The 13,317-nt window shown below is 34.7% G+C and overlaps 1 protein-coding gene across 1 annotated transcript in view; it reads right to left on the bottom strand.

Annotated features, from left to right (window-relative positions):
• Positions 1 to 2,570: 2,570 nt before the first annotated feature.
• Positions 2,571 to 13,317, bottom strand: part of LOC129234377 (histone deacetylase 4-like) — a 126,805-nt gene continuing 116,058 nt past the window's right edge. The window contains exons 21-25 of the mRNA XM_054868370.1: positions 12,210 to 12,328; positions 12,033 to 12,102; positions 11,009 to 11,157; positions 8,763 to 8,904; positions 2,571 to 2,978 (exon numbers count right to left, since the gene is read on the bottom strand). Of these exons, the coding sequence (XP_054724345.1) occupies positions 2,915 to 2,978; positions 8,763 to 8,904; positions 11,009 to 11,157; positions 12,033 to 12,102; positions 12,210 to 12,328 (544 nt within the window). The 3' untranslated portion in view covers positions 2,571 to 2,914. The remainder of the gene's footprint in view (positions 2,979 to 8,762; positions 8,905 to 11,008; positions 11,158 to 12,032; positions 12,103 to 12,209; positions 12,329 to 13,317) is intronic.

Genomic DNA, 13,317 nt, shown 5'->3' with positions numbered 1-13,317 from the left:
ATTCATGTCAATCGTTTACGTTTAGCCCCACCTCGCAAAAGCAATTTAATGTCTGTTAACACAGATAACAATGTGTCCCACCAACCTCAGCATCCCAGTCAACAAACCCGTTACTTTCTCCGTAGTTGTAAGTAATTTAATCATAGGGTGTGCCACTTGCTGTTATGTACGGGCAGTCGTGCTGGTCGTGATTGTAATTCCGGAATCCGTATCATTTTGCTTGTGATTCTCTCTATGTCTTTTATGAACGTAATTTTTTTCTCCCCTATGTTTGTTTTCATTGAGGGGCACAGTGATGAGAATGTATTGTTAATACACGGCAAGTCGATCTCATTTTTTCTATTTTTGGAAATGTATTTTTATGTTTTTTTTTATTTTTACGTATGACAGGACGCTGTCATATTTTTTGCTGTTGGTACCAACATATGTATGTCAACATGTGCGTAACAATTTTTCCTCCACATAATAATGTCAATCTCTCGATTATGTCCTAATATCTACAACCGGTTTTCCTTATTATGTCTTACTCTTCATGCTTATGAATTTGTCCGTCTCAATCTTAGTGTGTCTTCAACATTCAATTTTTTTTCAAATACAAATTTTGTACTCAGTGTGCTCCTGGTAATTTGGTGCACTACGCTGTTGAACTCTTTAACAATATGAACTGTTTAAAAAAAAAAAAAAAAAAATTTCTACTTGAAATTTTTTACTCATGTTACCCTAATGTGTAACACTTAACATAGATAGTCAAGATAGTGATTCTAATGTTTTTTGTGCATTAATATGTTTCTGTATAATTTAATGCATATCGAGAATGGTCATATTTGAGGGTTATTGCATTTTTTTGTATTCATACCTTCTACATGTGTTGGGTTGTTGTGAATTTTTTTTTGAATGTTTATATTTTTAACTCTTGGTATGCTATGTGTTGTTCACGTAATCACAACTGTGTGTACTTTTTTGTCCTTTTGGTTGGTCGTGTGTGGCAAATTGTTGTGTGAGCAGGGTGCAATCATGACATGCAAAAAGAAAATGCAAACAGTTCATTTTCTTTGACTTACCCATTTTCTACCTTGACGATAGTATAAAACTGTATCCCATGTTTTTTTTGGATGTTACAACTCTTTATGCATTTGAATATATATGATGTATGAATTTGTTGTGTAATGTTTCGGTAAATTGGAGCTGGACTTAAAATTTTCTTTTTTTTTCTCTTTTTTTTCTTTCGCTTTGCCAGTGTATGTGATAATGCATATCACATTTTTTTACCCATTTACATTTTTCCCATGTTTTCGGTCATTTTAATCATTTTCTTCCCCCATTTTGTTGTTTTTTTATTTTCTTGTGCATTCCACGTTTTCCCCGCGTTCCCCCGTTAAATTTCGCACACTTTACGATATCAAAATATGACTTATTCACTTTTCCCATCGTTTAGCTTTTTGTCAATTTTTCAAGCGTCGATCCGATTTTTTGCATCTTCTTGTCGGCCATTAAAATGGCGTAGCGTCCCCTTCCCTTCGTTGTTTGGGCGCCAAACGCACTCATTGGTTCCCGCGCATCACCGCGTACCCGGATCTGATCGCTCATTTGCCGATTCATTTTTCCACCCCACTTCACTCTACTTGCTGCTCTCTGTCCGCTCGGTCGCATTTTCTGCGGCTCCGGTTTTTATTCTACGATGGCGATAATGATGCATCGGTGCACGGCGTCTGGGGACGGCCGTTGCTCGCCGCGAAATTGTTAAGACCTCAACATGAGGTGAACGTTTTATTTTTTTTCATATATGTCTACAATATAATAATCAAGACCGTTACTTCGTCGCAGCCGATGAGGAGAGCGTAGGTGATCCATCACCTGTCTGAATGATGGCGTCCGATGGCGGCACGCAGAGTGCACCTGAATCGTCCCCTTAATGTAACTACTTTTTCGATAATCAAATGAGCATGAGGTGACGGCATGGATCCGCAATTACCTTGAAAGTACCTCGATTCCTTTTTAAGCGTGCGATGAGCTCAACATTGTCACCATGGAGATTACTATCAGCGCCATTTTTTTTTGTCTCAACGTACATTAGCCTTCAACGGAAATCGTCAACAATAAGTCATCCCTGAATTACACCCCACCATAATGAACTGTCCGTCCTCCGTACATTACAATTGAATACTTCACCACCCTCCGCGTGAACTCTACGTTTTTTTTGACCGTTAACGAACTTTGCACCCCTTGCCAGCTCCCCCCTTTTTTTTGAACTCTCAAGTCTGGATTCCTCGCATTTGTTTTTTTACTATGTGAAATGTTCTGGTGATCACCATGCCTAGTGCCTGTCTTCATGTCTGCTTGGAAGTAACGATGAATAAAGAATGTGTGGTAACTAATTTTGTGTTTTCTATCGTCAACAAACACCACCCCCGGGTAAGTCTCTTTTAAATTTTTGTTCTTGGGCATTCAAGGCAGTCGTTGGTCTGAGGTTATGCGCGGCAGCGATGCTTCCACTTCCACGGCCTAAAATCGTTATTTTTTTGGTTTTCGTATAATTTGACAAAATTAATCGCGCGCATCATGACAACAGTGAAAGCGTTTTTAAAAACAGAATACTATGCAAATGAGAGAATAATTGAACACCCTTCCTAATGAAATGAATGATATGAGTTTTTTTCCAAACGACACTTCTCATTTCGGAAAGGGGCGAGTCGAAGACAGGACTCTGCCAGAACTCCAGTCGTCTTAACTCCGCTCGAATCTCAACTGTTGTGGCCATAGCATGCTCTGTTCCCCCATGGACAATGGCAGAAGAGTATTCTGACGCTAGTGTCACAATGACAAGAAAGAAACATATAGTATTTTGTGCGAAACAACTGGCCAATTTGTCCAGAATGGCATTTCCACTTCAAAACCGTGAAGTATGTTCTCGTTTTCACTTTTCTTGATCCTCTTCCATCGGTTCTTCATCTTCAACAGCTTCTTGGGTTTCAGGACTCCTAAAGAGACATTTCCATTTGAATGAGTTATAAGTTTTATTTAGTTACATAAAAAACCCCCACTTGTTACTAGTGTACAATAGCATATTCGGCTTTTTAAAAATTTAATTACCAAGTTACTTCAATTCTTTTTAATTCCATGATACAACAGGTAAAATGTTGCGTTCTGACAAAGAAAATGACACAACTCAGAATTTTGGAAAAAACATACTAACTATTGATTCAAAAATCTAATTTTAATACTCTTTACTTGCAAATAAGTGTTGTAGCTTACTTAACTGGTGTGTGGTGGTGTAAAGCTCTAGACTAGCAGGCGACCATTTCATTGAAAATGCCTCCCAGTCGCCAAGAGGGGGGGGGGGGGGGATTATGTGTTATTTTTGTTTGTTTGTTTGAAGTAAAATTGCGTTACAGTATGCTGCCAATCCTACTTGAACCCTTCTCTTGAGGCTCTGATAGATTGGGAAATCTCTAACCATGAATCTGCTATCTTATATGCGATGTAGTCAATGTGAATCCCTTTCAATAAATCAATAACACTTAAGTCACAGTCAGTTTCATTTGATGTGAAATTGATCAAGAACATTTCACAACATTTTTGACTAACTAAGCATTTTTAAAAGAAAAAAAAATGTTTAAAAAATGATCAGAAGTGTACAATTTTTGAAAAACTTTATATTATGAGATTGTGATATTTGAAAAGGATTCACTTCCATGGTTACGGTTTCTGTTAACAGTTGCGAGGATATATACAGCGCTATTAGGGGCAAAGATTCTTGAAAAGAAAAGGGGGGGGGGGGGAAAGGCTGTAATTTTCATATGATTAACTTTGTCAGGAGATTTGAGTCTGTTATTGCAGAAAGGGCATAAGTCACGTTTTTTTTCAAAATCGAGTTAGCTGTGGTTTTCCTATGCTTGTATGTAGAGACATCGACTAGTGTAGCAGGGAAGTCGATTCTTGTGCGACAAAGCACTTTATTTAGGAGTCACATTTTTTATTTAGTGCAGAAAGGGCATAAGCCCTGCACTTATGCCCTTTCTGCACTAAACGTGAAGGAAAAAATAGTAAAACGCAAGTTCATAGAAGAACTAGATTTTTTTGGTGTAATGAAGTAAAAACAAATAACTCCTTTGATCTAACATAATTTGGGTAATGGTAGGTTCGTCAGTTCGGGGTGGGGGATTCGGAATCCGAATGAAATTCGCTAATTTCTCAGGTGTTTTAATAATATCACTGTAAGAACTGCAAAAAAACTGTACGCTTTCAGTGAGATGTACACTGGTCAAAATAAGAACAACACTGCAGGAGACTTTTTCTAGAAATAACCTTGAAGAAATTTAAGAAGATTGCTGATGACTTTCTTCTGAGAGGACATTCGTTTGTCTTTTGCGACCTGGATCTTGGGACAGTATAGCAAATGTTCAACAGATATGACAGATTATAACCATGTGAAATCCAATCTCTTATAAGTGAAATTCTGAAATTACATTAAGATTCACCGTCAAATCTGTTAAAAACAATGAAATCTGTGACTGCTTAAACGGGTGCCCTTCATTTTTTAAGAGGACTTATTTCCCAAATTGAGATTTTAGAAAAATATTTTACTGAGCGACAAATGTTTTCAATTATCAACATTCATGATGCTTAGATATTCGATAGAACATCAAAGAAACGGTTTCAAATAAAGACGTACCAGTAGCACTTTGGCCAAGTAGCCGAGTATCGAGCACTCGGCCTTTCACTATTTGGCCGAGAACCGAGTTCCAATTATGTTTTAAGGAGAACCAATGAAACACACGTTATGAATTTTGAACTCGTTGAAATAGTAGTATAGACCTCCATGTCCAAATAATAGTTTTTAAAACGAAATTCCAGCTGAAATTTAATTATGCATTGTTTAAAAGATTTTGTTTGTGTCAATAATTTTACAGATAAGTTATGTTTTAAATTAAAAATAAACGAATAAATAAAAGGAAGGATTAATCAAGTTGGAATTCAAACACTTATACTTGTAGTCCGCCAATTGTAAATAATTTTTAAAAGCAAATGAAACAACGTTAAAAGCACAAATGGGCAGGAGCACTGTGGACACGTGTTTCTGCATTACAAGGAACATCTTTTTCAGTGCATAAAATGTGAGCTAATGAATGTAAAAAAATCCGACTTTTGTTGGATGTCTTTAAATCCATAAGCTCACATTAAATTTCAAAGTTTGTGAATTTTTGAAAAAGTGATCATTTTTTCCCTCTTTTCTATTTTTGGTGCCTCCCTTGTGATTGATTTGATTCTTTTCTCTTTTCAAACTGAAGTAGTGAAGGTCATTATGGTGACTCGATTTCTTGAAACTGGAAAGCAGGTGAGGGTACTTTAAGTCCCCAGTGGTAGGGAAGGAGCTCGCACGACCATCTTGAAATTAAAGTGTGTGTTTACAGTTTTTGTCTTATAACTCAAAAACTATTTACTTGCAAACAATTGTTGATAAATTAAAGAACGTAAAATTATCTTTAAAAAGATTTTTTTACTTTTTTTGTATTTGTAATAGTTGATAAGAAATTAAATTTCAAAGTCATTGAATTTTCGGAAAACTGATTATTTTTTCGCTCTATATTTTTGGAGCCTTTCGAGGATTTGTTTGATGTGATTCTTTCCTCTCTTCGGTCTGAAGTAGAGTAGGTTATTAGGAGGATTTTATTTCTTGAAATTAGCAGGCAGGTGGGAGGAGGAAGGAGGTGAGTAATTCAGAAAGACAAAAATATGTGCAGGCATTCTTTTCATTCTTTTTTTTCTTCCACCATAGTCCAGCAAACGAAAACCCAAAATGAGGGTAAAAAATAAACATTTAGTTATAAAAATTGGTACACATAGACAAAAAAAGTCTCCTAACGAACATACTAAAAGTCCCATTTGGTAGAGGGGTTTTGAGGGGAGTTCGTGTTACTATCTTGGAATTCCGTTTTTTCACTATCTCAGATTCCGTTTTTTTAGCTTTTGTCTTATATCTATCTCACAATCTTTTTTCTTGAGAACAAAATCATCAATTGTTAAATTAAAGTGCACAAAATTACCTTTAAAAATGTGTTTTTGCTTTTTTTATAACTGTGATTGGTGCAAAGACAGTTTTCAAAATCTCACAAGTTTAGAAACACAATCTACTTTCTTCCCTTTTTTCATTTTCAGCACTCTGTAAAAGACATATTAATCACTTGTTTTTAAATAAATGAACTCGGTTATGACATTTACATCAACTAAGACCCAAAAAGACTTCTACGCATGTAAGAAATAAACGTGTACCTTTGTGCGGTAAGGATAAATGATAAAATTAATGATAAAAAATTCAAATATGCAAAAAGTGCATCTTCTTCCTTAGATTGTTAAGGCGATGTTATTTGGTGATAAAATGTTAAGGGCAGTTTTTTTTAACCCTGACTACAGTTTACACTTACTTTTGTGCAGTCACACTTTGTGCTATATCCTTTCATTATGAACGAAATACCCGGAGAGATTTATTATTTTGCGAAGTTGTCGTAGGTGAAGACGTGGATCTTGATTTGCTATTAATAGGTTTGACTCCAAGTGATAATAATATTCTTTTCGTGGAAACCAAGGAAAGGTAAAGTGGATACCAAAATATTTTGCACACAAGAATTGCAAAACACTTGCGAGCTCAAGGATCAAATTCTTTTCATCCATGCTCTCTCCGGTTGCAACATGATATCAACTACATATAACTAAGCTAAAACAAAATTCATAAAATTGTTGTAGAAAAATAAATTGTTGATCTACATTCTGGAAGCGTTCTTTTACCCCTTTCTACTCCAGAACAAGCAGCAGACACAGGACAAACGTTTTTCTTGGCTGTACATGGGTATGTTTTAAATGCAACTTCTCTGGATAAACACAGGTTTATATTCAGTAAATTACCGCCCAATAGCAAGGGCTAAAGCAGAAATACATGAAATACACCGCAAGCTCAGTAAATTCCAGCCGAGGACTGCAGTTTTGTGCTTATTAGCACTCATCAGCCCGGCATAGGAAAGTGACTGAGCTGGAGATGGAAAACCTCTTAAGGAAGCCAAGAGTGCCAAACAAACTGGTAGCTAATATAGAATTAGCGCAGACCAGACGAGTGACTGAAACAATGGTTCAGTTCAACTCGAATATTGAAGGCAAGGCATGGTATATTCAGTAAACTACCGCCCAATAGCAAGGGCTAAATCCTTGCCTCCAGGCGTCTATGTCACAAAATCTCATGCTTTAAGAGTATACCAACACGTCTAATAAAAGTGGTTGGGAAGACCACTATAAGCTGATCTTCAGGATGAAAAAAAGCTGGCACATTGTGGAAACCCATAACAACTTCAAGTCGTAAAAAAGCAGTTGAAAACTTTGTACTATGGAATGAGTAAAACGACAACAACGTGCATAAAGTACAAATAAAGTAATAAAATAGAGTTAAAAACTCAGCAAACAGCTCTTTCAAGGCTGTCAAATGCAAGCCCCTTCATCAGTACATAAAACAAGAATGAAAAGTCCACACAATGTAGACCGAACAACAAATGAACAAATAGTTAATGATTTGTTAAGTACTCACCCTTTCCCTGGTGTTTGGAAATCTTATCTTTAAAAATTTTTTTCTGATTGTGACGTTTTTACGCACTATAGGTGTATTGCTGTTCTGTGACGCATGTGTTCCCGGTTTCCATGTCTATTTACTTTGCTTCCTTCCATTTTTGTTCATTTGTCGTTCGGTCTACATAGTGTGAACTTTTCGTTCTTCTTTTATGCACTGATGAAGGTTCTTGCATTTGACAGCCCCGAAACAGCTGTTTGCTGAGTTTTTAACTCTATTTTATTACTTTATTTGTACTTTATGCACGTTTTTATCGTTTTACTCAACTTCAAGTCGTTCTGCTCCTTACTCCATTCTCTCCGCATATTTCGTTCATAACAAAAAGATGCTTCACAAGATGTCGCTGCAGAAAATTAAGTGCAAACTGTAGCATTACATTAACTGTCAAGATTTAAAAAAAAAAAAAACTGGCCTTTAATGGTTCATCACCGTATAACACCGCCTTAACAATCTAAGAAAGAAGATGCACTTTTTGCATATTTGAATTTTTTATCATTAATTTTATCATTTATCCTTGCCACACAAGAGTACACGTTTATGTCTTACATGCGTAGAAGTCTTTTTGGGTCTTAGTTGATGTAAATGTCATAACAGAATTCATTTATTTAGAAACAAGTGATTAATATGTCTTTTGCAGAGTCCCGAAAATGAGTATTTCATACATGAAATTTTGTTAAGTTCAAAGGTATAAAATAACTCACAACTTAAGATAAATAAATACCTTTGTGCTGAAAAGTAAAGTCAGACCAAACAACGTATGTAGAAGCACAAATTTGTAAATTACAGCAGACACGTGTTTCGGCGTTACAGGGAACGCCTTTTTCAATGCAAAAAATAATGAGCTTATGGATGAAAAGACATCCGACAAAAGCAAGCTTTTGTCGGATGTCTTTTCATCCATAAGAGCAAGCTTTTGTCGGATGTCTTTTCATCCATAAGCTCATTATTTTTTGCATTGAAAAAGGCGTTCCCTGTAACGCCGAAACACGTGTCTGCTGTAATTTACAAATTTGTGCTTCTACATACGTTGTTTGGTCTGACTTTAACTCACAACTTGTCTAATAACTCTGTTTAATCTAACATTAGAAGAAATAGCAAGTGAAATTCAGAGTAATTCTTAGTGCAAAAAAAGAAACTTCTACTCAATACTAACTGCAGGTGTCCATGAGGTACTGCCATGGATAGAGATGCGAGAGCTGTGACTGTATCCACTTCTTCCTTTTCTTTCTGTATAGCTTCTAGTGCTGAATAACCAATTGTATGAGCCCACCGCTTTATGCAAGGCCAATGAGTAGCTATTTAAATGCAAAAGTACTTCTTGATCCAAATGTCATTTATAACACTTTATACAATGCATAAAAGAATTACACAAAAAAGTACATATTTAAGAATGTTTTAAGACAATTGCTATTAAATAGAACTATTTATGCAAAGAAAAACTTGCAACTTGTAAATTTATTATACTTAACAGTTATATACAAGGGAGAAAATTACTTTCTATTACTTTTGAGAGAGAACCTTTTCAATTGAATTGAAGCATTCTTTGGTCAAGAAGCAACGTGAATGCACTATAAGCAACAAAGGATTCACTAATAAATTAATTCGGTGAAAGAACATTCAGTTAAAAATGCACAAAAGCACCCATACTTTAAGTAAAATAGACAGTTAAATTAAATGGAAATTTGCACTGTAATAGAAAAAAATAATAATAAAACTTTAAAAAAATTAAATAGACAATTTTTCATTTACTTCTTTATTTTTTAGAAAACATATGTAGATCATTAAAATAAATTACATACACTAATACCCAAAAACATGTATTCATTTAAAAATGTGTTGTTGCACTTTATGAAATCAAGTAAAATAGATATTATGAAAATTTTCAATCTCAACCGGAGTGTATCTTTTCAATTGAAATGAAATTCTTGTTCAATTAAAACTAGATACCATGATAAAGAGGTACTCCCAAAGTTTTCCCTGCTTTTGTCTTTAAAGATTGAAAATCATGAATATGTTTGCTTCCATTAATTATGTAATTTGCAATTAGATGCTATTAGGCTAACTTGAACTTTACAATTACTTCAAATTATTAGCTATGAATGCTCTTGCATCTGCAAGGATTTACACAACAGAATTTTAGTTTTCTTGGGGTTAAAAATGAAAACATGTTCTTAACAAGGAAAACCTAAATATAGTTGCTGTTTTATAAAATAACTTAAGCTTCAAAGTTTTACCCCCGTATTGAATGGCAACCTTGTCTTCTGGAGTGCTTATTCTTGACCCCCCCCCCTTAAGAGCGTTGACACATTCCTCTCATATGCCACAGAGCAGCCCCGAAGAACAAGATCTCTCCAAAAAAAGACAAGAAAACTGCGGTTCAGAGCAAAAAAATCTGACATAAGATATCGATTATCTCCGATTCGACTTCTGAAGGCTGAATGATTTACAAAATATAACACTTAACTTAAAAGAAATACAGAAAAGCAAATTACTTCAACAGACTTATTTTTGAAATAATGATAGAGTTGTAACATTTTATAACCATGTATGTTATTTTTAGTAGTAAGTTACCCTCCTCCCCAAGTCAGGGATAAGGCTGAACTACATACAATATACCAGGCAGCACGGTTATCAAATCCCGAGACTGCAGTTTCGTTCTTATTAGAACTCCTCAGTCAGGAATAGTGAATAACCGAGCTAGAGGCAGATGCCATCTCATGAGATGACATCCCATGATGTGATAACCGGGTTGTCTGGTACAGGGGTGTCCCTTGTATAACACAGTTAATATGTTCTGTGTAGTATCGAAATCGTATTATATAAGAATTTTTTAAAAATAGCTTATTAACTTATTTTTTACACTAATTAATCATGTACATAGTAAAAATCATGTCAATACGTATCGTGTTGTATTGAAACCGAGTTTCGTGTTATATCGAAAACTTGTTATACAGGACTTAGAAGTAATACAAAACAAGGGATGTGTACCGTGTTATATCGAAACCAAGTTTCATGCAAACAAAGAAAAAACTTATTAGAGTATCAAACATTAACAGAATGTATTAAACGAAAATGAAATTCCATCATTTTTAAAGATAACATTCATGTTATATCAAAAACATGAAGTATTAAATTCAAGTTTTGTACTGTGTAATATCAAAACAGTGTTACAATAATCACAAATTTGGTAGCGTATAATATCGAAACCGTGTTATACAAGTAACGTGTTATACGAGGGATGCCTGTATATTGCAAATGTATGTTACGTTAACACTACACCAACAATAATCAACATACAATAACGACCCACACATTATGTATAAATTTCAAACATGAATCAAAATACAAAAAGGAAAAATGTAGTACTAGCCAGAAAATTAATGGTGTTTTTTTTCATACCTTGGACAGCAATAGTTTTCTGCAGAACATCAAGAGCTATTTGGCATGGTTTTCTTTGCATTTCTTCCTCCTTGATGGCAACACACTCATCTCCAAGAAGGGCTTTCACACATTCTTGGGAGGAATCGCAAATTGCCGGAAGGTCATATCTATTGCAAATAAAAAACAAACCTGAGATTGCCCAATAACTACGTAAATAAAGTCTTCCCTACAAAAAAAAAAAAAAGATTCTCACGCGAGTAAATTCTGAGAATTTCATTAGAAACAAAAGTTTACAAAAAAAATCTTCATAGAGTTAGTGTGTTTAATGGCTTAAGTACTCAACCAGCTGACAAAGTTAAGCTAAAGGTTTTTTCAGTGCATAACAAGAAAACAATTGCATTTCTAGGGACTTCGATAGGCGCCTTTCCTGCTTTTAACCACTGACTAGGCAAAAAAAAGTAGAAAACTGTTGGAAACTTAAATATGGTTAGACAAGGTGTCATAAGAATAATTTTACCTCCTTCTTTTCCCGAAACAGTTACTGAAACATTGGATTTAGAATCCAGGATTTCATTGTCCAAGTTGAATGAGTTATGCTAGGTCGGCTTTGCCATTATTTTTCAATTGAATCAAATAGATTTTGGTTAGATCTCAAGAGTAGAGTTACAATGAAATACATTTAAAAAATAAGCTTTGAACATTGATCTTACAAGATTACATCACTGTGTGCTAGACGAGGTAAATTGTCTGTCTACACATTGCTTTTATTGTTACACCATATCCAATCAAGTGATTTATTTATTAAATTGCAGGGTATCCTGGTTCATAACATTGCTTTTGCAAAATTTCTTCAAGATTGAACAAAGATATGCCACTGCTGTGATGAAGGTGTTAGTAATATATTTTTAAAGCAAAGGAGAGGAAAAAATGCTCGTAAAGGGCAGTCACTCATACATAGTTTTGTCAAAAATAAAAATTTGGATTTTTTTTAAAAATAACTCTAATCATTTTTCTGCAGAGGACATGATTAAACATAACTTACCCTCCTTCCAGAGCTAAGACTACTTTTCCTTTGGCAAAATGCATTAACTGTTGAGTAAGGAATCCAAAGCCTAAAAAATAAAATCGATAAATAAAGGGGATTAAATCAACTAATATTAAGTAAAATCTATACAATACTTTTTAGACAGTCATAATTGCAATAAGTAGTTCAACTCACACGCTGGAGAAACCCTGTATCCACCGAGAGGAGCTGGATGTCCACATGCAGCATCAAATCCTGAGGCAACGAGGATTATCTCCGGATCGAAGTCACGTATAATGGGTATTACTAGAGATCTGTTAAAGAAAAATGAGATTAAGCTAAATGCTTGACGACAAACAGTAATATGATGGTTTCTGGGCATGTTACTTGACAGTTTGATATCAGAATCTTTTAAGAATTCTGTGATAACGTGGAGTACACTACAACTGCTGTTGCTACCAAAACTGTTACTTGCTTATACTGCTAAAAATGTGCGGTTGTCATGCTGCATATTGTAAAAAAAATAGTAGAGTAACATCACATAGCTTAGAAAAGATTCGAGCATGGCTGATTTGTGGCTAGATTCAATGATACATACATGTGTGATGACAATGATACATACATGACACATGACAATGATACATACATACATGATACATATGAGTGTGTTTATACAAGTGTGCATAGGATAACTAGGGATAACTAGGAAATAATAAAAAAATGCATGGAACTTTATGCATGAGTATTCACATTTTGCTTACTTATTTATATGTTGGATACTTTTCAAAAGTAACTTTTTTTGTCTTTTGTATAATGATTAGGTTAAAGTTAGGTAATAAAATCTGTCAGATTGAGATCCAGTCTTGACTGCATAGCTAACGTAAGCTAGTTGCTAGGGCTGCAATCTGTAATCAAGACAATGGACTTATAATACTCAGCATGGGAAGATCCCCCATTTCTTCCATACAATATGAAAATGCTAAAGCTTCATGTCAAACGGTAGGGAGCTGTAGAAGAATAGTATTTACTGTGCAATGAAAAAAAAATGGTTTTACAATAAGTGGAGGAGTTAGTCTTACAGCTGCATTTGAAAGTTAAATTTAACTAGACCAAATGATTAAAGAGATTCTGTTCAGTAAAAAATAAAATAACTTAAGTACAGAAGAATGTTATATCACATTTTTTGCTCACTATTATTTTTGCCCTACATTTGCATTTTCTTCCTTGTTATAATTATATAGGAGTGTTTTTCAACCTTTATTTAGTCATTCTGCTCACCTAAAATACCAGGAAAATTAGTCTC

This window comes from Uloborus diversus, chromosome 1, assembly GCF_026930045.1.
Source record: "Uloborus diversus isolate 005 chromosome 1, Udiv.v.3.1, whole genome shotgun sequence".
Lineage (NCBI taxonomy): Eukaryota > Metazoa > Arthropoda > Arachnida > Araneae > Uloboridae > Uloborus > Uloborus diversus.
This window is presented reverse-complemented; position numbering and strand designations above follow the sequence as displayed.